At 42.2% G+C, this 25,769-nt stretch overlaps 1 protein-coding gene and 1 long non-coding RNA gene across 2 annotated transcripts; one reads left to right on the plus strand and one right to left on the minus strand.

Annotated features, from left to right (window-relative positions):
- Positions 1-263: 263 nt before the first annotated feature.
- Positions 264-8,266, minus strand: LOC128417851 (plasminogen activator inhibitor 2-like). Its single transcript, XM_053397048.1, has 7 exons — positions 8,004-8,266; positions 6,653-6,766; positions 5,217-5,351; positions 4,872-4,989; positions 3,638-3,780; positions 3,245-3,412; positions 264-1,976 (listed from the first exon to the last, which is right to left on the minus strand). Exons 1-7 carry the CDS (start codon positions 8,169-8,171, stop codon positions 1,572-1,574), a joined length of 1,251 nt encoding a protein of 416 aa, XP_053253023.1. The 5' UTR covers positions 8,172-8,266; the 3' UTR covers positions 264-1,571.
- Positions 8,267-16,106: 7,840 nt separating this feature from the next.
- On the plus strand, positions 16,107-17,304 carry LOC128416899 (uncharacterized). Its single transcript, XR_008331341.1, has 2 exons — positions 16,107-16,218; positions 16,903-17,304. It is a non-coding gene; the product is annotated as an uncharacterized LOC128416899 (long non-coding RNA).
- Positions 17,305-25,769: the final 8,465 nt, after the last annotated feature.

Here is a 25,769-nt window from a genome sequence, read left to right on the forward strand (position 1 = left end):
TGCAACATGGGGGGAAATGACAAGCGATCGCCACGCACAATATAAATTACAACCCTACGTTTATGGTATTTAATGCAACATTTATACATGAACGCAATGCAATAAATCTTCTTCTTTGTACACCTTTAGGCGCGAGGTGAAAACATTCCTCTTCAACCAGGTGTTTAGCTGATTAATATCCCATAACATGGGTGGAACTACATGGGGGTGGGGGGATGCTATAAATAAGGCAGAAATTAGATAGTTGTAACAAAAGGGGGGGGGGGACTATGGAAAATCATGTATAAAAAATTCCGGCTTTCTGGCATCATCAGGTGTTGCATGTTTATAGAGCATTCAAATTGTTGTTTCTTTACTAATGTAGCCGAGTCCCAAGTTAAATATGTTTTTAGGAAACGGAGGTTATTGTTTTGTTTTTGTTTTTATTATATACCTTGTCTCACGGGTGCCAACTTGAATAAAATATTGGGGGGGGGGAGAGGTAAGCCCTGCCCCACATAATCACATGATGTAGCACATGCACACCATTTTAATGGCAATGCTCTTTAACTTGGGGGGGCAGCCCCTCAAATATTTTATTGGGGGGCTGAAGACCCCCTCGGCCCCAATGAGTTGGCTCCTATGCTTTGTATTCTTTTATCTTGTATTTTTATGCTATGAACCGCCCTGAGATCTTCAGATGAATGGTGGTATACAAATTTAATAAAATAAATTAAAAAAATATATAATTACTAGGGTGCAGGTCCACTGACAGCCACGGACTAGTTTTTATTTTTCTCCCATCAGCAAGTCTATTGTTGAAAAGGATTGCATCAAGGCCCTGTGTATACCAAACAATGCAATTTAGAAGGAGACATAGCAAAAAAACCAAGAACCCTAGAGACTACTTTATGCATGGTTTGAGAGTGAGTTGACTTCTTGCTGAGCACATGTCAGCTGTGGCTGTATGCACTCCCTCTGCAAGCATAAAAGAAAGACAGGCGAGAACACCATATTTGGACATAGCTTTGGAAAACGGTGCCTCTGTTGTGCCACATTCCTGCTGCTGCAAGATCCTTCCTGTTTGCTAAGAGAAAGCTGAAATACTTTAATTCCCCCCTCCAAAAAAAATTATTAGTTTTCTCTTATAACACATAGACAAAAACACAAAAGAAAAACATTCCATTTGACACAACATAAAAACTTAACAACAATAATAAAAACCCATAAAATAAAAGAAGATTTTTTTCTTCTTATTCCCTGGTGTATTCACATTGCTAAAAGACTTCCTCGACACCCTCCAATCTGGATTTCATCATATTACATATTTAGCAGTTCCCAATTTCATATTTATAACATCAGTATCTTCTTTCATTACAAACTTCTTAACCTCTCTTCCAATTGTCATCCATAATAATCTTTATTATTAATCTTTTTCTATCCCTTAGCCTAATCTGTTACTTCTAGGGATTTCCTAATTAGCTGATATTACAGTATCTCACTAAATATTCTTTAAATTTCTTCCAGTCTTCTTGTGTTTCCTCCTCTTTCTGGTTGCGGATTCTTCCAGTCATGTCGAAAGCTGAAATACTTTAAGGGCAACAGAATCTGCCCCAGAAGAGGATGCTTTTAGTTTCATTATGCCGGATAAAAAAGAGAAAAGGGTGGTCAGCGGCAAACAAAGTCGCACCCCCTGTACTTCGCCCATCTATAGTAGCACCTGTCGAAGCAGCAGCCTCTGTGCCCTCTTCGTTAATGTCAACAAAGCACTTGTGGAAAACTTGGGACAAAATCAGCTTGCTTTTTTCAGACATTCCGGTGAAATTGGCTTGGCCTACAGTGAAGGCATCTGTTATCCCCATGCTGGTCAAATCTGCCTTTAACTCATAGTGATCTTCTAACTGGGTCCTAGGAAGATACACATTTGCTTCAATTTCTTCCATTTCTTCTGGGCTGCTCCACTTGGATAAGGCTTCATAAGTCAATTTATTTTCTAGCTGCAGACACAAAGAAAATCAAATGATCAGTAAGTTGGAAAAGTTATCCAGGTTTGCTAAATGTACAACTGTGTTTGAATGTTGTTTTGGGGAATATACACTATACTGATTGATGAACAGCAAAACACTGCAAGTATTATTATTTTTTTAAGTCCAAGCTAGTTTACAGATCCCTTCAGCTATGATGCAATGCATTCTTCTAGCACTGAGTGCAATGTCAAAGGTTTTCAACAGTCAACACAGTATATCACAAGATGAAAAATACGTATCTGCAAAAAAAAGAGGTGAAATGGAACAAGATTTTCATCTACAAATATCTATGGGGTTATTAAAGCAGGATATGACTAATTTAGATGAGAGGCTAACACTTGAACAAGCCCAATTGAATACAGCGGTATCTCAGTTTTCGAACATAATCCTTTCCAGAAGACCGTTCCAGTTCCGAAATGTCTGAAAACCGAAAACTGAAGGAGTGTCTCCATCTCCATTGTTCAGCCCGGACACTGAGGTCTATCTTCAAGGGCTTTCTGGAGGTTCCCTCATTGCAAGAAGTGAAGCTACAGGGAACCAGGCAGAGGCCCTTCTCGGTAGTGGCGCCCGCCCTTTGGAATACCCTCCCATCAGATGTCAAGGAAATAAACAACTATCTGACTTTTAGAAGACATCTGAAGGCAGCCCTGTTTAGGGAAGTTTTTCATGTGTTCCTGATGTCTCTCCCAAATCTTCCAGCATTCTGATTCATTGGATCCCCCAGGATCAAGTAATATGGGTGGAGGTTTCCCTTTCAACTTTCTCCACGCCACACTGGCTGCCAAAATGATTACACGAAATCTGTATTCTTGGGCCAAACTCATGAACGTCTGTTGAGAAATCAGCGTGCAACATCCATATCCACCCATCACCTTTAGACGTGTAGAAATGTTGCTTGGATGTTATGAAAACACACTCATTTGCAAAACCTTCGGGAAGGCAAGCTTTTTCTCTCAATGTTCTTGGGTTTTGGATAACTAGAAATGAATTTTCTCTTCTGAGTTTGTGTGATTCCCCACATGGCATGATGAATGAACCCATTTCCAATACATCAAGGGTCATTTTCAATTGAGACAAAGTTCCAAATCCCTATCTTTCTATATCCTAAGCAATTCAGTCATTTTCCTACAAAATATGCCAAAAGAAGCACTGTCTACACACACAGTGAATAACTGGAATTTTTTTAAAAAAGCAACCCCCCCTTTTAAAATATTCTAAATAGTACTACTTTTCTTTACCATTTCCAGGCCAGTGGTGTCATCAGTGATGTCATCAGGGAGGAGTATAAACATGCTGAGGTCATTGTTGACATATTGGAGCTCAAGAATCTGAGTCTTCACTTCTTTTATGTAGTTCCAATTGAAGTTACCATGCTGGAACATCATCTTCACCGGCTTACTCGTTCGCTGCAATATGACAAATATGCTTTCATGTCCATGAGCCTTAAACTTCATGGGGGAACCAGGAAAAAATGCATTTTATGTATGCTATTTGGAGAAGAGATCTCTCTCCCTTACATTACTTTACAGTGCAGAACAAGGTACATGATACCATCATAGGCATGGCAATGGACTATAGTAGCTTGAAGTGCCTTATTGCCTTTTTTTATTCAGCAGTATCTAATTATTTACCTTGTTAAGTCTGAAGGGCTGCTGTGTTGTGTCTTGTTTCTTAAATGGCTTTGCCCAGTTTCCTCTGAAGTACAGTGCATTTACCAAGATCAGCTGGGTAAGCGAATCGATAGACCCCTCATTCAATAGATTCTGTATTTTACCTTGTTTGGGAGAAGAAGTAGGGAAGAGAAAGAAGTCATCATATGTTTTGTCAGCTGTACACATCGGAAAAAGTGTAGGTCTTTTTTTAGATAACAAGAAATGTGACTTTACCTTAAAACTTTCTGTGGACTTGCCCCAACCTATCTTTCTAAATATACACATTTTTGCACAACATTTCCCACTACAAGAATGCATTTTCTATTTCACTAATATGTGTGTTTTTATGTACATATATTCATATTCGTACGTACTTGAACTAGTGGATATAGTTTTGTATTTGGCTTTATACTTGTAAACCACTTAGAAGCTTTTTTGGCAAGTGAATCAATAAATAATAACAATAATTACTCAGCTGGTGAACTGCCCTGCAAAATTCAGAGACGTGTGGATTTTGAAGGATGGGTATGTTTTGGTTTGCCTATTGTTTTGAGAAATGCAAATTTACGTGGGTTTTTCTTTAAATTTGAACTGGAAAAATTTGTTTCTCCATCCCTTGTCACTGGAGATAGCTTTGAACGGGGATTAGACAGGTTTATGGAGGAAAAAGCTATGAGTGGCTTCTAGTCATGTCGACTATATACTAACTCTAGAATTAAAAACCCAGCAAGAACACAAATGGGAGAGTGTTGTTTTGCTGGATTATACAGGCTTCATGCTTCACAGCTGAGCAGCCCCAATCCCACTCTTACTCGCATGCAAGCAGGAGCGGGGGCAGGGATCTCTTAGCCGGGGAGGGGGAGCACTTGAACGGAGCCCCCATCCCGCCACTGGCTTATGCGAACCGGTGGTGGCTTGGTGGCTCTGTAAAACTGCTTGGCTGAGGCGAGGGCGGCAGAGTGCAATGGCGGTTTCACCAGTGGTATATTGCTGGTGAAACCGGCACTGCTCTTGAGTCCTTCTGCCTCCAGCTCCTGGCTAGTTTCTTTGTCCCCTGGGCGCTGGAGACAGAGGGACTCAAGAGCAGTTATGGTTTCACCAGCGATATACCGCTGAGTGAAGTTTTCATCACAGTCTGTACCCACATACCGGTCCTGGGCGATATATCAATATATCATTCAGGCCTATAGCAGAGCAACCATTTTGAGCTCACCTTCTGTCTGGTGTTCAACCCAAGAATTGATCTCTTTTCTGACTTCTTCCGCGGCTTCTTGAAAGTTTACTGTTTGTGGCTCTGCGTTATAGTATTTCTTCATTGACAATATGAATTCCTTAAAGGTAAAAAAATACTCTTAAGGCATTTCAGCCATGCCAATGAGGGTGAAACAAAAGTTACAGGATACTAAGATACTACACTACAGGATACTACAGGATACTACACCCATAGAAGCAAATTAAAACTATGAATACACTCCTATTGTTGTAATAGGCAGTTATTCCATGTTTTTATTAAATTATCAACTCTGATTCCAGGGTCACATCTACAGGCTCCACTCACTTTTTGGAGAGGCACCGATTTGTCTGCATATAGCTGGTTGACACTTCGAAGCAGAAAATGCTTTGTAGGTTTGCTGATTTCTTGACTAAGTTCCAGAAATCTTGAATGTATGTTGCTTGATGTTTCAGGAGGGGGCTTAAACAGAGAATTGCAACATTGATTAATCCCACATTCAGCCATTACCTCTTACTGCAGTTTGTTTTGTCCCCGCATTACCTCTCATTTGTCCCCCTTAGGCCACACATTTATATTAACCCACATTGTCAACACATCTTGCCTCCTTTCCCCTTTCCCCTTCTTTTTCTGTGGTTAGAATTTGAAATTCACACTTCTCTGGATTTTGTGATGCACTTCTCCAACCAAAGAAGTGTTCATAGCAGCGGTAAATTTGCCTAAAATGCAGATATTAGTAAAAAATAATATAAGATGCATTGGGTGAAGGGAAATTGCCTGCAAAAAAAGTATGTGAGAGGCAAAACTACATCTAAAAAGATGTATGTGAGGAGAATGTCAATGAGGCGGACTCATGAAAATCCCAAACAGATGCAGAAGTGTGGAGAACTTTATCAAAAATTGGAAAAAAATAGAAACCAAAATTGATAGATTCTCCTGTCTCCACAACAGATGCAATAAGGAACCACTGCTGGAATTGGGTGTTAACATGCAAACAGCTCCACTTGTGTGAAGGCTCTTAATCTTTTCCTTTTTAGCTACAAGATGAAGAGAACAATTCTCCAAAGTTTGTCTGGGGAGGTTAATACCTTTTTAAGTTTCCACGTGGAACTGGGGTGTGGTCTGCGCCAGTTATTTCCCTTGGAATATATCCCAGAAAAGCATACCCAGATACCCATATCTAGGTTTCTCCATGACAAGATACATCCGGAGAGACTTAAGCAGGCCCAAGTCATATTCATTTCAATGGATGTAAATGGGAATATATGCTTAAATTCCACTGTTCTTTTATTGCAGCTTATATTTCTGTTGACTCTAAGACATCCAGATTTCTGTCAAGTAACAAAGCAGTGTTGTTAAAAGAGACTATGGCTGCTTCCCTATGCACACTTAGCTGGGAGTAACTTCTTACAATCTTGCTTGCCTGTAAACATCCATATATTCAAGCTGCATGTAACTTAATTGCCAATGAATATACATTGCAGGGTATTTTTAAAGGGAGGGGAGATGTGTCATGGTTGCTCTGTCACGTAAGTGATAAGTATTCTCTCTGTGCTTGTCCACATACTTGATGGTTTAAAGTGTTGGTTTTTTTGAAAGCTAAAACTTTGTATCAACTAGGACATTCTTTCCAAATCGCCAAGTGAACTAGGACAAAGTAGGCTGGAAAAGAAGTTAACACCAAAGTCTGTTTTAAAAAACAAACAAAAAACCTGCCCTGCATACATTCGTCTGAGATGAACTTTGGTTTTTCCAAAAATTACCTTCCGAATAGCGATGCAGGGGTTATTCAACAGCTCCTCCATTTTGGAGTACACGCGTGGGTGTCTCATAGCATGGGCAGTTTCACTTCTCCCAGATTTGTTAAAGTGAAGCACCTGCAAATTAAAACAAACCCAAAGAAAAACATAAGCAATAAGAAGTTGTTATGTGAGGCGTATAAAGTCATGTGCTTACAATAACCGTGGTTTGTAAGTTGATTTATAAACGTTAGTTGATGTTCACCATAGTGAGCCCTCCCAAAAGCTAAAGATGTCTCAGCTTTATCTATCTCCAATTGTCTCTTTTTTCCAAATTAAGCTGTTCACATTTCTGTATTGGTTTGCATTTTTTAAACAAAGGGTTCTCCTGAAAATTCCCCAGAATTTTTGTGTGGATTTCTTCCAGTATACCCATTCTTGTATGCAGTTTTGCCGAATATACACATTTTTGTAAAGCAATTTTCTTAATATAAAGTATCTTTCTGTATTATTTTCACTAATATATGCATTTTAAAGCAGACCTTAATCTAGAATGTGCATTTCTGTAAACACTATGGTTTAATTAGTTCACCGCAAAATTCAGATGAGTGCAAATTTTAAAGGATCATTGTGTTCTCATATTGGCTCTCGCATTACTCTGGAAAGTTGAAATGGATACATTTGCCTGTACATGCAAACTGAATCTAATTTCTCCCCAGCCTCAAACGTTAACTACGGCTTAGCAATCTGTGCAAAGCAGGACAATGCAATTCCAGGCACAGCGGGATCCAACATTGCTGGTAGGATTTACAAGCTCCAGAAACTATGCAAGTAGATTGAGTTAGGCCTCTGCTCTTGAGAGTGCATAGAGAAAATGACATTACACCCCGGGGACCAGGAGCAAGGTTGAGCAGCTATTTCTCTTGTGTGTAATTTATATATACCACTTCACCCCATATGAACCAGCCCATTTCCTACAGTCTTAATCTGTGCACTCCACATGAGAAAAGTGTGGAAGGCGACCACATGAGAACAGGTCTTTTCGGTGGTGGACCCCCATCTATGAAATGGGAGATCTACCTGGTGCCATCACTGTCAGTTTTTAGGCACTGGGCTAAGATTTTTCTGTTTACCCAGGCCTTTGCTTAATGGAGGTGCCCATCTTTTTTAGAGGGGTGGGTAGGACTTGGTTCTTATCCATTCATTGCACAATGGGTCACCTGATGTCATTGTGAGATCAAGTGGACGACAGGTGGAGATAATCTCACCCACTGTCAAACTTGACCCAAACTTATCTACAGAGATAAGACTCTAGCTCATTGGCCACACCCAGTTCCCTAACCCCGATTTAAGTTATTAATAGCACAAAGCTTACCTCTGCTATCTGCTCTGCAGTATGGCCTTTAGCCCCAAGATACAGTGTGGCCATAACAGACGAGATGCTCCATGGTGAGAATAGGATGTTTTTGTTGCTTTGAGCCTTGCACACGTGTTTGAAAAAATCAATGGCAAAACCACCATTGGCTGTACTCAGTTCCTCCATTGCTATTTAAACCTAGTTACAGAGAGAGAGAGAATAAGCTTTAAAACTGTTTACTTGTTCACCAGGGACCGTTGTGCATGCCTCTTTCCTACTGAAGAAATTCTGGAAGCTTTTGATGATCAGGCAACTGGCCTGAAAGATAAGCCGTCCGGAAAAAGCCATCAGTCATTTGGACCACAAAAACTGTCTTCCTGCCTGTCTTGCATTAGTTTTGTAGCAGTAGATACTAGTAATGTGGTTTGAAGTCTTTCTTGTGCCAAAATCTTTCATTATGGCACATTGATCCTGACTTGAGAAATTAAAAAGACCATGCTTTCGGTTTAGGAGAGTCGCAAATAGTTCATTTGCCTGTTCAGTTCTTAATTACATCATATATGTGGATGCAACTTGAACAATGCATGCCAGATGTTCCTACACATTTTGTCAAGGACTGTTGCCACATGACTTGGTGACCGACTGCTTACACAAGCAAGTGCTAGCAATATAGAACCCCTCTAGCACAGTATTATGTACTCTATGCTGGCAGTGGCTCTCCAGAATTTTAACCTTACCTAGATATGCAGATATTTCCCGGACATATCTGGAATACTGCAGTTGGAAGCAGTGTCCTGGCAGAAATCGCAAAAATGCCATGGAAAATCCTAACGTATGGCAACCCATGTCGGAAGTGTCGTTTTTGCCACTTTCCCTTAAAAATAGGTCCAAAACGCCTTCTTTTGCAAAGTCTCCAAAATAGCTCACAACTTTGCTCAAAAATGCAAACAAAATAAGCTCAACAATTCCCCCCCAAAAAGCTCAACAGCTTATCTGTCTGGATTTTCACTGTTTGAAATATGGCAACCCTATCATGACCATACCAATATTCCATCTTAGTGAGAAAAATACACAGTGGCTAGAAAGTTCATATTCTCTCTGCAAGAAGAGTTGGACAAGTGTTTCAAAAACTTTTAAAACCCCAGGGCACAGTTCTTTTCCTGCATAATAAATGAAAGCTCATGCCATTATTATTCTCAGTTGTCTCCCTGAACAACTGGGTACACATTCTCCTTTCAATGATGGCCCTTCCCTTTCCTTGGTCAAGTCAGGTTTCAAGGTAGGACCATGCTTTCCAGACAGTGGTGATGTTTCTAGAGTTCCTCTGGGCCTGCCAGCTTAGTCCCACATTCTGTTCGCACAGTAGCCAGCCAGGTGCCTATGGGAAGCCCACAAGCAGAACCTGTAATTATCTCTGGCAAGCAAGCAGCTTGATAAGCAGTAACGTCTCTCCATCAGTTTTATGCAAGTTTATTTACAAGAAAAACACACATTCAGAGCACGGCCTCCTGGATGCTCTCATTAACAGTAGTTGCTCAGTCTGACTCACCATCTCTCTCCCAACAAGAAGAATAAGAAGAGTTTGGATTTGATATCCCGCTTTATCACTACCCAAAGGAGTCTCAAAGCAGATAATATTCTCCTTTTCCTTCCTCCCCCACAACAAACACTCTGTGAGGTGAGTAAGGCTGAGAGACTTCAGAGAAGTGTGACTAGCTCAAGGTCACCCAGCAGCTGCATGTGGAGGAGAGGAGATGCAAACCCGGTTCACCAGATTACGAGACTACCGCTCTTAAGCACTACACCACACTGGCTCACAGGAAGAACGCCAAAATTCCTCCTTTCTTCTCCTTCCCTTACGTCATTCTCTGAGTTTCTTCCGCCTCCTAGTACAAGGACTGAATGGCTGGTCCGTCTCCTCCTCACTCCCAGAAGACACAGCCTCAGACTCTGGCTTATCTGCTAGTTGCCTGGCAACGCTCGGGGCAACTTCCAACTCTTCCTCTCCTTGGTAGCTAATAGCTTCTTCCCTGGGAATGAGGAGGGCCGGGCTGTCCTATCTAAACTCTTACACACAGCTCTCCTCTGCAAAGTCGGCCCCTTGCTCGCTTAGCTCAATTTCTGAGGCTGACGCTCCCGCTGTGCTCTAGTGGGGCTACATTCATGACAGCCCCTGAGTGCAACAGCACTCCTCCGATTCCCACAACTAGTGTACAGATGCAGACTGCCTTAGACAGTGGGGTCAGAAGAAGGCCATCACGACTAGAATGATGGGGTTACTCACCATGTGTGTTTCTCTGATTGTGAGGCAGGGTATGCAATTGTGCCACAGGGTTAGGAAATGACAGCAGTGGCAGACCTTGGGGTCTCAAATTTCGGCGGCACCCTGTACAATGCCAAAATCTAGCACCTGCCTGCCTCTCGCCTTCCGTTATGCATCATAGTTGTGGCGCCTGCTGCAGTGCCCTTGAGACTGCACCCAGTGTGACCGAACCAGTCGTGCTCCCCTAAATCCGCCTCTGACCATAGCCCACAGGAAACTGTATCCTGTTCTTTGTATGAATATGTCAAGCAAAGAATTGCTTACCACATACTTCCTGTTAACGTAAGATAGCATTTCCTAGGTTTAATCATCTTGGGACACATGTCTTCTTGAACCTAGCACTTTTGTAAATATCAGGCAGCTTGCTACTGTTCCTTCCTTGACAAACACTTAACTCAGGCACACCAGAGAAGTTGTCCCAAGCTCTCAGCAGAATTTGCCCTGGAGAACTTTGGGCTGGGCAGCTTTGGAAGAAGTGTTGCCATCCATAGTTCTTGGCAGGTTCCTTTGTTTCACGGCTTATCTATCCATTTGAAGCATCTTGTTCTTGTCCTGTCAGGTCTAGTTTTGCCTCTCACGCTCCTTATAGTTTTCTAACAGGTCTTGCCATTCACAGTTCAGTTCCACCCAACTAAGCTAGCTATGTACTGTATTGCACTCTGCCCAACCTTTCACAGGTTACGTCTTGTAAGATGGTTGTGGGAATAGCCCCTGTTATAGGCTAATGGCATGAAGGAGGCCCACGTGCAGTTGGCCCTGCTTCTGAGGTTGTATGAGGTTTAGGGTGTGGCTCAGTGGTACAGCATCTGCTTTGCATGGAGAAGGACACAGGTTCAATCCCCACAGTCTCCAGGCAGGGCTGGGAAGAGCTCCTGATAGCTCCATCAGTCGAGCATGAGACTCTTAATCTCAGAGTCGTGGGTTTGAGTCCCACGTAGGCAAAATATTCCTGCATGGAAGGGGGTTGGACTAGATGATACTTGTGGTCCCTTCCAACTCTGCAATTATATGATTTCTGCCCTGAAACCCTTGAGAGCTGCTGCCAGTCTGCATAGGCAAAACTGGCAATACTGACTCAGACACTTTCCTATATGACCCCCTCACCCTGAACCCCAACATCCAGGGGGTTGGACTAGATGACCCTTAGGTGCCTTCCAACTCTTATGATTCTATGATCCATGTGTGGACCTCTGAGTGGGGGAAGCCTATGCACCTAGACCTCTCTGTGTGTTCATTTCTTCAGGACTCTGGGCACAGAGGCTTCATAACCCCAAAGTTCTGAGGTATCTATGAAACCTTATCTAGAACAAAATGAAACACCATCCACATACAAGAGATAAGTACTAGGAGGCTTGGCAGAAAACCCAAGCTTGCAAAAGTACAAAGCTTATTTAGTGGAAATCGCTACAGGCGTAGGAATCCCAAAACATCCCAACGGGGACTGAGATTGCTCAGTGGGCATGGAATATTCACTATCTGGGAGGAGAAGCAGGCAGAAGGAAGGCATGACTGGAGAAGTCAGTGAGTACATTGTGCTGAAGGTCCCAATTGTATAATATATTTTCTATTTTCTCTTTCTAAAGGCAGGTTACCTTTGGCTTGCTGCCTTTTCCTGACTGAAAATGGACCATACACCCTCTACTTAATAATAATAATAATAATAATAATAATAATAATAATAATAATAATAATAATTTATTTATACTCCACCCATCTGTCTGGCTTTCCCCAGCGACTCTGGTCAGCTTCCACAAAATATTAAAAAGGCTCAGGAGTGTAAAGCTCACCATCCCTCTGTGCAATTGGTTCCCTTGTCAAATCACTCTTACCATCAAGAACTTTCTCCTAATATTAACACCACTTAACTCTCCCCTGCTGTAATGTAATCTCATTAGATCTAGTCCTGCCTTCTAAGTCATATTCATCTCTAATAGAGCACATTTTGATGTGGTTTTTATGAAAGTTCCCTGTTGAACTGCTGCAATCTTATGCATATTTACTTGGGAGTAAGTCCCTTTGAAGGGACGTGGGTGGCGCTGTGGGTTAAACCACAGAGCCTAGGTCTTGCCGATCAGAAGGTCGCGGTTTGAATCCCCACGATGGGGTGAGCTCCCGTTGCTCGGTCCCTGCTCCTGCCAACCTAGCAGTTCAAAAGCACGAAGTGCAAGTAGATAAATAGGTACCGCTCCAGCGGGAAGATAAATGGTGTTTCCGTGCACTGCTCTGGTTCGCCAGAAGTGGCTTAGTCATGCTGGCCACATGACCCGGAAGCTGTACGCCGGCTCCCTCAGCCAATAAAGCGAGATCAGTGCCGCAACCCCAGAGTCCGTCACGACTGGACCTTATGGTCAGGGATCCCTTTACCTTTACCTTTAAGTCCCTTTGAACACTGTGGGGTTTACTTCTGGATAAATATGCACCGGATTCGATTGTAAACTCTGTCTCTGACACTGATTGACCTTAAGACATGCAACAGCAAAAGACATAAACAGCAAAAACAGAAAAAAGATGAGAATTGTAGTTTTACATACCTTGTTTAACCCAGCTGTTAAAGCAGGCACTCTCTTCACCCAAGTGTAACTCTAAGTGCAAGTCAGGCTGATTATATAGGATTTCTCACCACTCCCAGTGAAACTTTCCACAGTAGGTGATGCAATATACATTTGCCCTAAGGCTGTGATCCTATGGAATGACTGAAGCATCTTAGGCAAGAGTCGGTGACCTTAAAAAAAAAAGAATGTAAGCATGACATCACTGTCATAGAAATATCAGTGTTTTCCTGCTGCTATGCTGTGGGGCTGATACACAATGTATCACCGAGCCTTTGAGCAAGAGCTTTCAAAATTAATTAATTTAAATTAATTTTCCACATTTATAACAGAAATAACATACAAAACACACACATACAAAAATTACAATACTAAAAAAAGAAAATAAAAACACATATTACTTCTAAGACCTAATTTAACTTTCATTGTTAACAGACTTCCTCAAATCCCCCCTAACTGAATTTCATTGTATTAGCTTGTAACAGTTCTCAAAATCATATTTCTAATGAAATTGACTCCTTCAATTTACTATCCTCTTCTTTTTTATTGGTTTTCTAATCCTTAATGTGTTACAATTCATTCTTATTCTAATCCTAAACCTATTTGATACCTCCAAGTATCTTCTAATTATCTTATGTTACAATATTTGGCTAAGTATTCTTTGAATTTCTTCCAATCTTCTTGATACTCCTCTTCTTTCTGGTCGCGGATTCTTCCAGTCAGGTCGGCCAGCTCCAAAAAGTCCAACATCTTCATTTGCCATTCTTCTATTGTTGGTATTTCTTGAGATTTCCAATTTTTAGCTAATCACAGTCTTGCCGCCGTAGTGGCATACAAAAACAATCTAACATCTTTTTGGGGCAATTCAAAGCAGTTTTCCCCCTCTGTGAAATGTGGAAAATCTCTTGAACTTGTCACCTATTAAATATTGAGACAGCAGTCCTCAAATACACATGGATATGTCGATACGTGCAACAAATATGAACATGTCCTACAGATCATTGTTGTTATTTAGTCGTTCAGTCGTGTCCGACTCTTCATGACCCCATGGACCAGAGCACGCCAGGCACTCCTGTCTTCCACTGCCTCCCGCAGTTTGGTCAAAGTCATGTTGGTAGCTTCAAGAAAACTGTCCAACCATCTCGTCCTCTGTCATCCCCTTCTTCTTGTGCCCTCCATCTTTCCCAACATCAGGGTCTTTTCCAGGGAGTCTTCTCTTCTCATGAAGTGGCCAAAGTATTGGAGCCTCAGCTTCAGGGCTGATTTCCTTCAGAATGGATACGTTTGATCTTCTTGCAGTCCATGGGACTCTCAAGAGTCTCCCCCAGCACCATAATTCAAAAGCATCAATTCTTCGGCGATCAGCCTTCTTTATGGTCCAGCTCTCACTTCCATACATCACTACTGGTAAATGTATGCTAGTTTTCTGTAAGTTGCATTGAGTTGCCCTGGCAAGAAAACACTGACTAATAAATATAAACAGTGAGAACTCAGGGCTGATTTCCTTCAGAATGGAGAGGTTTGATCTTCTTGCAGTCCATGGGACTCTCAAGAGTCTCCTCTAGCACCATACAGTGGTACCTCGGGTTACATACGCTTCAAGTTACATACACTTCAGGTTACAGACTCCGCTAACCCAGAAATATTACCTCAGGTTAAGAACTTTGCTTCAGGATGAGAACAGAAATTGTGCAGCGGCAGCACAGCGGCAGCAGGAAGCCCCATTAGCTAAAGTGGTGCTTCAGGTTAAGAACCGTTTCAGGTTAAGAACGGACCTCCAGAACGAATTAAGTTCTTAACCCGAGGTACCACTGTAATTCAAAAGCATCAGTTCTTTGGTGATCAGCCTTCTTTATAGTCATATGCTCACATAAAAAAGAAAACTGAAAATAAATCAGACATACTAAAGAGAGAAATCCATGCACTGAGTGGGACATGCTTGAAAGGCTAGTCAATAGCAGACAATTTGATGGGATGGCGGCGCTCACCTGACCTCCCAACAGGTGAGTCGCTGCATCTTCATGGGAAGGGGACGGGCAAAGCTGGTACGGCTTTAGCATTGGGCTGTCTCTGTCAGTGTGTTTGTTCTGCGCTGGCCTCCGCGCCACCTACCACCTTCCTTTCCTGCTTCCCCCCTCCCAGGAAACAGAAGCCACCCTCCTGCTGAGAAGCTAGCTTAGCAGCTCTACCCTACCTGACCTCTGATATAAATTCTGCAGAGGTAAACCCCCAAAATACCCATTCAACAGAGGTGCCAAGAGGTCCCAAGATTGAAGGGGTCCATCGCACATCACACATATGGTGTGCATGGGATGGAGGAGGCGGAGCGCTCTGGAGGACCTGTGACGTGTGTTATGCATAGCACCCATGACGTCGTGTACATGATGCCCTCTGGGCTGCCTCAAGATTGAGGGGGTCCAGAAAGATGTTAAATTACTTTTGTCTGCCACAACGGCCGCCCGAATATTACTTGCTAAAAATTGGAAAACACAAGAACTGCCAATAGTGGAAGATTGGCAGATGAAGATGATGGACTTTTCGGAGCTAGCTGACCTGACTGGAAGAATCCGCGACCAGAAAGAAGAGGAGTTTCAAGAGGACTGGAGGAAATTCAAGGACTATTTGAATAAATATTGTAATATAAAAAATTAGAAATTACTTGAAAGAAACAAATAGGCCTGGGATTAAATTAAGTTATAATTAAATAAATGGGATTTTGAATGTTAAGAAAAGTGAATAAAATGGATTATAATTGGAAATTGTTTTAGTTTAATAATGATATTGGAAAGCTGTTACTTTTACTTACAAGGAAACTCAGAAGGGAGGGATTTGAGGAAGTCAACCAAGATGTTTAAAAGGTTGGATTTGTGAAGAATTAAGTTTGTTGTTATTGTTTATCTGTTTATTGTTTCCCCCTTTTTTCCTTTTCCCTTTTTCTTTTTCTGTTTTTGTGTATCATTTTGCTTTGTGGTTTGTGTTATCACTGTGGAAAATCTAATAAAAATTTATTTAAAAAAAGGATTGAGGGGGTCCAGCCCCCTTAAATCAAATACTGAGGGACCCAAGGCGCCTTCAATCACCTAGAGTTGACACACCTGCCAATCAGTCAAACCCGATCTTTATGAGTTTCAAATCTGGGTATGATACTGTAATTTGACATGTGCTTCAATGGTTCTTAGAATCAGATTTTCATGTGAAGAGTATTTGTTCCCTTGTTGCTAGGTAACAAGCAGGCATCAAAGACACATTCCATTCCATATATAACACACCTTGCTTGTCTCAGCCAAATCGCACCCTCTTCATCTCTAAGAAACATGACAGAGCCCGGTTGACTTTCACTTTGAACACCTCAGTACTAGAAGTATGCACACGCTATGTTGTTAATATCCTTTCTGAGCGGCTTTCTGTGATTCATACATACACAGAAAGGCAGGATTTACGCACCAAAACCTCATTCCTAATCCTGAGCAAATATTTCTGTAGGTGTGGCTTCGTGGGAGCTGCCTCTATGCTGCTTCAGAAACCTACGTGTTGTGTGAATAAGATTTAATTTTGATTTCTCAGAGTTGATTCACTGAGTGTGTGACTGGTCCATTCTTTTTTAAAACTGTCGGGAACTTACATGGAGTGAACCAGTCAATATGCCGAGTTTGCTATATTATTATTATTATTATTATTATTATTATTATTATTATTAGCAAATGCTCCTCATTTTCCCAGGTGAGACTCACCTGGCACCTTCATTACATATCTTTAGGCACCAGGCAAAAACATTCCTCTTCTCCCAGGTCTTTGGCTATTTAAAAAATCTATAACATTTTAAACTGTGTGCTGTGAGGGGGGGTGGGTTATTGTTTCGTTTGCTATTAAGTTGTGATTTTTGTGTGTGTTTTTAAACTGTAAACCACCAAGTGACCCTTGAATGAAGGGCTGTATATAAATTTAATAAATAAAATAAAAATAAATAAGTGGGGAGAAGTTCTGCTTTTATTAGATGGTGCAACAGTGGAAATTTGTGAAATTGCTTCATTTACAAATACATCAGCAGATCACATAGGATGCAAAGAGACGCTACTTCAGCAGGAAGCAATCACCCACCAAGAACTCAGCTGATATGCCTCAATCCTTTTCTCCTTTCGCTGACCATACCCCTGCTACTTTTGAACTCTTCACTGTTTCTCAATCTGATGCTGGGCCAAATCAACAGGAAAGTGAAGAAAACCTAACTACGACCTTTTAAACTCAAGTTCCATGTGGTTCATGCATTGTGCTGCAAGTTCCTCTTTCTCTCTCTTTTTAAAATAATTGTTATTGGAATTTTATTTACAACATAAACCCCCACCCACCCCAATACACAATCCACCCTCATTAAACGTGAACATAACAAACAGTGAGCATAACATACAACAAGACAAACAATGAAATAAAAGACTTCCTTTATCCTGTATCTGGCCTCCTTATTTACTTCTTATAAACTGTTTCCTTTATGAATAATTACAGTGGTACCTCAGGTTAAGTACTTAATTCGTTCCGGAGGTCCGTTCTTAACCTGAAACTGTTCTTAACCTGGAGCACCACTTTAGCTAATGCTGCCACTCTGGTTTCTCTTTAGATCGTATAAATCTTTCGTCTTTTACTGAAGCAAAGTTCTTAACCTGAAGCACTATTTCTGGGTTAGCGGAGTCTGTAACCTGAAGCATATGTAACCTGAGGTACCACTGTATTAAGATTTTTCTAATTATAACTTAAATTGTTGGAACATTGCCCGCCTCCCGGGAGCTGTGCCAGCCTCCCGGTGCACTCGAAAGGCGAAACATTCCAATGGTCACTCCCTGGCTGCCGTTCAGGAATCCTCCTTCAGTCCAGGTGACCGGTCAAATAAGCAGCCTCTCTCTCATGACGAAGCATACTAGTTTCCCTTGCAAAGCATCAGAAGGGAAAAGGCAGTTTTGTAGAATCAAACTACTTTATTAACAGCATAAAACAATAATACAAATGACTGCATGACTTGAGCAGTCAGCTCTGGGTTTCACGACTCAACCCTGCTCTAGTCCAAGAGCGGAAAAGGGAAGAGAAACTCTTCCCAGGATACGCTGAGCACAGGCTGAGAACTGGCTGTCCTTCCTTCTCCCGCTGTGAGGCACCACCTGATGTAAACAGCTCTCGGTGTTTCCTGCCAGCGTGGCAACTAAGGTAAAGGTACCCCTGCCTGTACGGGCCAGTCGTGTCCGACTCTAGGGTTGTGCGCTCATCTCACTTAAGAGATGGCTGGGAGCCAGCGCTGTCCAAAGACACTTCCGGGTCACGTAGCCAGCATGACGAAGCTGCTCTGGCGAGCCAGCACCAGCGCAGCACACGGAAACGCTGTTTACCTTCCCTATTTATCTACTTGCACTTAGGGGTGATTTCGAACTGCTAGGTGGGCAGGAGCTGGGACCGAAAGACGGGAGCTCACCCCGCCGCGGGGATTCGAACCGCCGACCATACGATCGGCAAGTCCTAGGCACTGAGGTTTTACCCACAGCGCCACCCGCGTCCCAACTGGTGGGGGCTAAAATCCCAACATAAATATCCACAAAGTCTCCTGCAGACATTAATCGAAACAAGTCCAGGTTTGTATTTTAGGGCACTGTTTTGTGAAGTATTCTCTGCATTTCCCTCATGCTTTTTGAAACTCTTGTCTAGTGTGATCTCTAATTGCCTCTGTTAATCTAGCCAGTTCAGTATACTCTAACAGTTTGTCTTGCCATTCCTTTTTTGTTGGCACAGTTTCTTTCCCCCAGTTTTTAGCAATTAGGATTGCAAGTTCCTCTTTCTCAACAGATACATTAAAACCAGTGGGTGGGGGGAATACATAAAACCACCCCACCCTATTATAAATGGCCACAGATAGTTAAAGGCCAGAGGTTATTGTGGGAAGTGTTTGCTTCACACTTAAACACATATAATGAAAGCGCCAGGCGAGTCTCCTTGGGAAAAGCATTCCGCAAATGGGGGGCCACCACCGAAAAGGCCTATTCTCTGGACCTCCTTTGGAGGGGGCACACAATAAAGGATCTCAGATGGCAATTGCAGGGTCCAGGTTGGTTCATATGGGGACAGGCAGTCCTTGAAGTATTGGGTTCTTCAGCTGTAGAAGGCTTTTTACTTAGAACTGGGCCCAGAAACTAGTTGGTAGTAAGTGCAGTCAGAACAGGAATGGTATCATATGCTTAAACCATCTTGCCTCAGTGAGCAACCTGGCTGCTGAGTTCTGCACCAGCTGCAATTTCTGAGCCATCTTCAAAGGCAGTCCCACATATAATACCAGAGTATGGACTACAGAAGTTGGAGATTCCCTCTTTCCCCCCATGAGAATAATGCACTCAGATGAACTGGTTTGTGCAGAGCTTTTTGGGTAAGATATTTTGGTTATAACAGGTGACATCTAACTAAATCCTACCTAGTGTAAACTCTTTGGAATTAATGGTTGGGTTTTTAAAATTCATTTCAGTGAGTCTATCATCGGAGGCAAACATACTGTATTTTTGTGTGTATAAGACACCCCCTATTTTTTGGGGACTCAAAATTAAGAAAATGTGCTATGCACTATCCGTGTATAAGACAACCCCTTATTTTACACTTCAAAAATTTAGGGGGGGGGGAAATATAGTGTTATACATGGGGGGAAATGGTGTGTGTGTGTGTGTGTAAATTTACATAGCGAGAGGTGGTGGGAAAGATCAGAAAGAAGCCAAAAGGGTAAAATCACTCCCCAAAGGTGTCTTTCCAAGTTGAGAAAGGGTTTAAAAGGAGGCAGGAAAGAGTTAAATGGGGAGATGTGGAAATGTGGGAGGGAGTGGAGAGAGGAGATGGGGGGGGGAGTTTAATGGAGGCATGAGAGGAGAGAGGACAAAGTTAAGCCACACAGGCAAATCCTGAAGGTGAAATAAAAAGAAAAGTTATGGAGAGAGAGAGAGAGAGACCCAGGAGCTTCCTTGTTCTCTGGCCATCTGCAAGCGACCTTGGAGTGGGTCTTCCAAACCGGCAGCCTCACCATTGCTTCACGTGGGAGATTTGCTGGGTGGGGGAGGATTCCTCCCCCCCCCCGCATGGTGGGGAGGTGAGAGATGCACAATGCTTAAGGAGAAGGCTCAAAGGAGGAGAGTGTTATGTACTGAAGTTCTCACCCTGGGCCAGCAGGGGGATACTGTAGATAGTTCAGGTCCACATATGCAAATAAGGGATCGAAAGTGACGTTCAGTGATTGGATAGTTACAGAAAATGGTTACTGTTGCATTCTAGTGGAGCTCTATATAAGCAGGCTGGCTGAACCCTTCAGTTCAGTTCTGTTCTGGCCTGTGAATAAAGAAGAACTGTTTGAAGAATCGCTGTGTCGTCTGATATGTTCACCCACAACTTAACAGAGAGGGTGGATGTGTAAGGGGGAAAGTGTGAGACACCATGGGCTTGTACAAGACACACTTGTAGTTTATAACGCTAGGAAAGGGTTACGAAAGCATTTCAAAATGTAAGGGTTATAAGTATTATGTTTCGCTTACAAGGTTAACGATACATTGTTAAAATGTGACACCTAGGATTGGAATTGCCCAAAAAAGATGTTAGGTTATTTTTGTATGCCACTACAGCAGCAAGACTGCTACTAGCTAAAAATTGGAAATCTCTGGATAAAAAAATTGGCTTCCAGGTGGAAAAATCAAAATTGGAAACAGAACTGTTAGATCCCAAAACTAAGATACTTTCAAGAATGTATAACTTGCTGTTAAAATGGAATATGCAGGATGAAACGGTTAAATCTGCTATGATTAAATGGGCACAAGATATTGGTCATAACATTATGTTTGCTGACTGGGAACAGTTGTGGACCACCGGTATGAAATTTATGGCATGTAATGTCTTAAGAGAGAATATTATGAAAATGATTTACAGGTGGTACATGACACCAGTCAAGCTTGCAAAAATATATTATTTGCCTGATAATAAATGTTGGAAATGTAAAGAAAATGAAGGTACATTCTTTCATCTTTGGTGGACGTGCCCAAAGACTAAGGCTTTCTGGGAGATGATATATAATGAAATGAAAAAGGTATTTAAATATACCTTCCTGAAGAAACCAGAGGCCTTTCTCCTGGGCATAGTCGGCCAACTGGTGCCAAAGAAGGATAGAACTTTCTTTATGTATGCAACAACAGCAGCAAGAATACTTATTGCAAAGTATTGGAAGACACAAGAGTTACCCACCCTGGAAGAGTGGCAGATGAAGGTGATGGATTATATGGAATTGGCGGAAATGACTGGCAGAATTCGAGACCTGGGAGAAGAGTTGGTGGAAGAAGACTGGAAGAAATTTAAAGACTATCTGCAGAAACACTGTAAAATTAATGAATGTTAAAATGATGTTGGATTGAAAATAAGTGGCATTAGCAACAAAGTTAATAAGAATATGCAAAAATGAATTGATAATGGATGAAAATATAGAGTTATAATATGTTAAGATATAGAGTTAAGATAAACGAAAGAGGGTAAGGATTTGCTGATTTGATTATTTAAATGGGAATACAAAAAGGGGAGGTGTGAGGAGGCCAAGGAAACAAGCTAATGAGTTTAAAGTTACAAAAAACGGATGTGTTTTTAACTCTTTTTTATCTATTTTTTTTTGTATTTTGTCTTTTTTTTTCTTTTTTATGTATTTTTGTATGTTCTCTTTTTTGTATCTTTTTCTTTCTATACGACTTTTTTCTATTTTGTAAACTTATGTTTTTGTAAAATCTCAATAAAGATCTTTAAAAATTTTTTTTTTTAAAAAAATGGAAATCTCAAGAAATACCAACGGTAGAAGAATGGCAGATGAAGATGTTGGTGTTTTTGGAGCTGGCCGTCCTGACCGGGAGAATCCACCATCAGAAAGAAGTGGAACACCAAGAAGATTGGAAGAAATTCAAAGATTATCTAGCTAAACATTGTAATATAAGATAATTAGAAGGTACCTGAAAGTATCAAATAGGCCTAGAATTAGAATAAGAATGTGGTATAGTAATATGGAGTTAAGCCAATAAGAAAAGAGATGAAGACAGTTAATTGAAGGAGTTACTTGTATTAGAAAGATGATCTTGGAGAACTGCTACAAAGGTGTCACAAGGAAATTCAGTTAGAGGAGATTTGAGGAACAATGAAAGTTAATTTGGATTTTTGAAGTAACAAGTGTTTTTATTTTTCTTCCTTTTTTCTTTTAGTATTGTAATGTGTTTTGTTTTGTGTCTTTTATATGTTCTATTTGTTATAAATGTGGAAAATTAATTTAAAAAATTTAAAAAATAAAAAATAAAATGTGACACCAGAGGGTGCTGCAAAGCTATCCCATTCCAGAAACTGGGTAGTTTCACCTTGTGAAAAAGGAAAAGAAGCCAAATGTCCAGATATTTTAGAACAATGTTCAAAAGGTGAGTGTAGCTCCAGCCCGTGTCTCTCTCTTCCCACCCGAACCTCATCGCTGTGGAGCAAGCAGTTTGCTTTCTCTTTCTCTCTGTCTCTCCCTTTAGCCAGGCAATGGTGTGAGTGAAAAGTCTCGGCGATGGGCTTATTCTGGGGGCATGTTAAACATCCTCCAAGCCCCTCACTAAAGGAAATCAATGAGGGAATTAATTTTAAAAAATCAAGGCAGCGCTGATTCTGTTTCACTGCAATTTGGTTTCCGCCAAATTCTATGCTATTCACCTCACCATAATTATTCATATAACTTCCATTCAATTAATTATATATTATTTGCAGGCTTTAAGAAATGCACACAGTGACAATGTGAATGAAAACCAATCATACTTGCTTGACCGATCTCCATTCCTGATCACAGGCAAGCAGGCAAACTGCAAAATTTCCTTTTTCTTTTCCATTTACACTGGTATTTTCCAACACCCCTACATGTATAGGATTGCAATGAAAGTTGCTTTACTCCATGGGTAGGCAAACTAAGGCCTGGGGGCTGGATCCGGCCCAATCGCCTTCTAAATCCAGCTCGGGGATAGTCCAGGAATCAGTGTGTTTTTACATGAGTAGAATGTGTGTTTTTATTTAAAATGCATCTCTGGGTTATTTGTGGGGCATAGGAATTAGTTCATTTCCCCCCCAAAAAATATAGTCCGGCCCCCCACAAGGTCTGAGGGACAATGGACCGGCCCCCTGCTGAAAAAGTTTTCTGACCCCTGCTTTGCTCGGTGCAACTTATAGCAACTAGTGAGGGCGTATCATTGAGGACATGACCCTAATGCCACCTTTAGCCTTCAAAGCAGCTGTGAAGATCTGCTGATTAGTAACAAAATAAAGTAAGGTAGGAAACCCTGGTCATAATTCTTCCACGTCTGCCTATGTATTGCCTCCCCCACTCTAGCATCAAAATAGGCCATGATAGGTTCACATCAAGGAATTATTTCCTGCCTTTGTACATTTACTACCAGAACTGAATTTGGAGCGCAGTTCAACATGGCTCTACATAAGAACATAATAAAAGTCTGCTAGATCAAGCCGATAGCTCACTTAGTCCAACTTGTTATTCCCAAAGTGACCAACCAGCACGAAAGCAGGAGCTGAGCAAACAGCACTTTCCCCTCCTGTGGTTTTCAGCAACTAGTATTCAGAGGCATACTGGGGGTAGAACATACCCATTTTGGCTGGTAGCCATTGATAGTCCAGTCAAACTCTGCCCCATAGTCCATTTTTGTGTGTGAAGTAGGATATAGAATCATAGACTCATAGAATCATAGAATCATAGAGTTGGAAGAGACCACAAGGGCCATCGAGTCCAACCCCCTGCCAAGCAGGAAACACCATCAGAGCACTCCTGACATATGGTTGTCAAGCCTTTGCTTAAAGACCTCCAAAGAAGGAGACTCCACCACACTCCTTGGCAGCAAATTCCACTGTCGAACAGCTCTTACTGTCAGGAAGTTCTTCCTAATGTTTAGGTGGAATCTTCTTTCCTGCAGTTTGGATCCATTGCTCCGTGTCCGCTTCTCTGGAGCAGCAGAAAACAACCTTTCTCCCTCCTCTATGTGACATCCTTTTATATATTTGAACATGGCTATCATATCACCCCTTAACCTCCTCTTCTCCAGGCTAAACATGCCCAGCTCCCTTAGCCGTTCCTCATAAGGCATTGTTTCCAGGCCTTTGACCATTTTGGTTGCCCTCCTCTGGACACGTTCCAGTTTCTCAGTGTCCTTCTTGAACTGTGGTGCCCAGAACTGGACACAGTACTCCAGGTGAGGTCTGACCAGAGCAGAATACAGTGGCACTAAAGCCTGACTAAAGCCTCGGCCCAGCAGAGCAAGGTGGGTGCGGTCCGCCCCAGGTGTCATCCCTTAGGGGGGTGACATCACTGCCTCACCCCCTGGGACGCTCATCGCGGGCAGCTCACCCCTGAGATGCGCACCCCCTGGGACACTCGCCCCGCCCCTGGGATGCTAGCCCCGCCCCCACAGATGGCTAGCCACACCCCCAGGTGCACGCTGCTACAGGTGGCAGAGCGGCTAGCTCCGCCAATGCAGCCCAGTATACCTGAAGGTGCGTCTCCACCCCCATTGTTCAGCCCGGTCCATCTCCGAGGGCCTTCTGGAGGTTCCCTCACTGTGAGAAGTGAGGTTACAGAGAACCAGGCAGAAGGCCTTCTCAGTAGTGGCGCCCGCCCTGTGGAACGCCCTCCCATCGGATGTCAAGGAAATAAACAACTACCTGACTTTTAGAATACATCTAAAGGCAGCCCTGTTTAGAGAAGTTTTTAATGTTTGATGTTTTATCGTCTTTTTAATATTCTGTTGGGAGGCGCCCAGATGGGTGGGATGATGATGATGATGATGATGATGATGATGATGATTTGCATTGAAAGGACTGGCCATCCAGTCTCTGCCAAGCAGTTTTCATGGAACTGACTGCTCCTAGTCTATATGGACACAGAGAAATACAGAACAGAGCCTAAGGACCACCATATTCTTTTTTCTCCATTGTAGAGACAAATCTGGTTCAGTTTCTCACTGGTCCTGGGGCTGCTGAGGGGAGGGGAAGGACACCGCAGCCCCAATCACTGGCCAGTGAACTAGTGGCTTCAGAAAAGCCATCTCCCCTTCAAAGCAATCTGGCTCCAACTAGTCTATCTCTCATAATATTCAGAGGATTCCTCTTCTACTTTTCCTTTCCACTGCCCTTCCCTTTTGTTCCCTTCTTGTAACCCTGAGGGAGGAACCCATGTCTTTATTTTGATATATTATTAAATAATAATAATACAAATTCCACCCAGCCTATGGGATGGTTTTCGCAGAAGATTGGGTGTAACTGACTCCCAACTGGAAGGAACAATGCAATTATTTCTGGCAGGGCCTGTCCAAGGACAGTTGCGGAATACGTTTGCGACATCCGTGTCAGATTTGGAGCAAGAGTTTCCCATGTGATGTGTCTGGGGGGTGGGGGGTGGAGTTGGCTAATTCTTTTATTTATGGCCCTGCAGATTGGATGGAAGGAATGAGTGCCTTTTGTGAGCATGTTGAAAGTACAGTCATACCTTGGAAGTTGAACGGAATCCGTCCCAAAACGTTCCAAAACCAAATTGTGGCTTCTGATTGGCTGCAGGAAGCTCCTGTAGCCAATCAGAAGCCGTGGAAGCCCTGTCAGACCTTTGGGCTCCAAAAGAACGTTTCGTAAACACTAACTTCCGGGTTTGCGATGTTCGGGAGCCAAAACGTCTGAGTTGCAGGGCATTCAGGACCCAAGGTACAACTGTAGCGGTATATATAGTACATGTTTTGTGGGCAAAATGTCACACGCTTCATCTCTGCTGCCTTTATGTGGAACTGGGAAAGTCTCTTCTCCAAAACCTCGAAAAGGCACTGAAGTCAGTGAAGGGGGAAATAGTATGCACAAGAATCAATA

The sequence above is a fragment of the Podarcis raffonei genome, chromosome 7, assembly GCF_027172205.1.
Source record: "Podarcis raffonei isolate rPodRaf1 chromosome 7, rPodRaf1.pri, whole genome shotgun sequence".
Taxonomy (NCBI): Eukaryota; Metazoa; Chordata; class Lepidosauria; order Squamata; family Lacertidae; genus Podarcis; species Podarcis raffonei.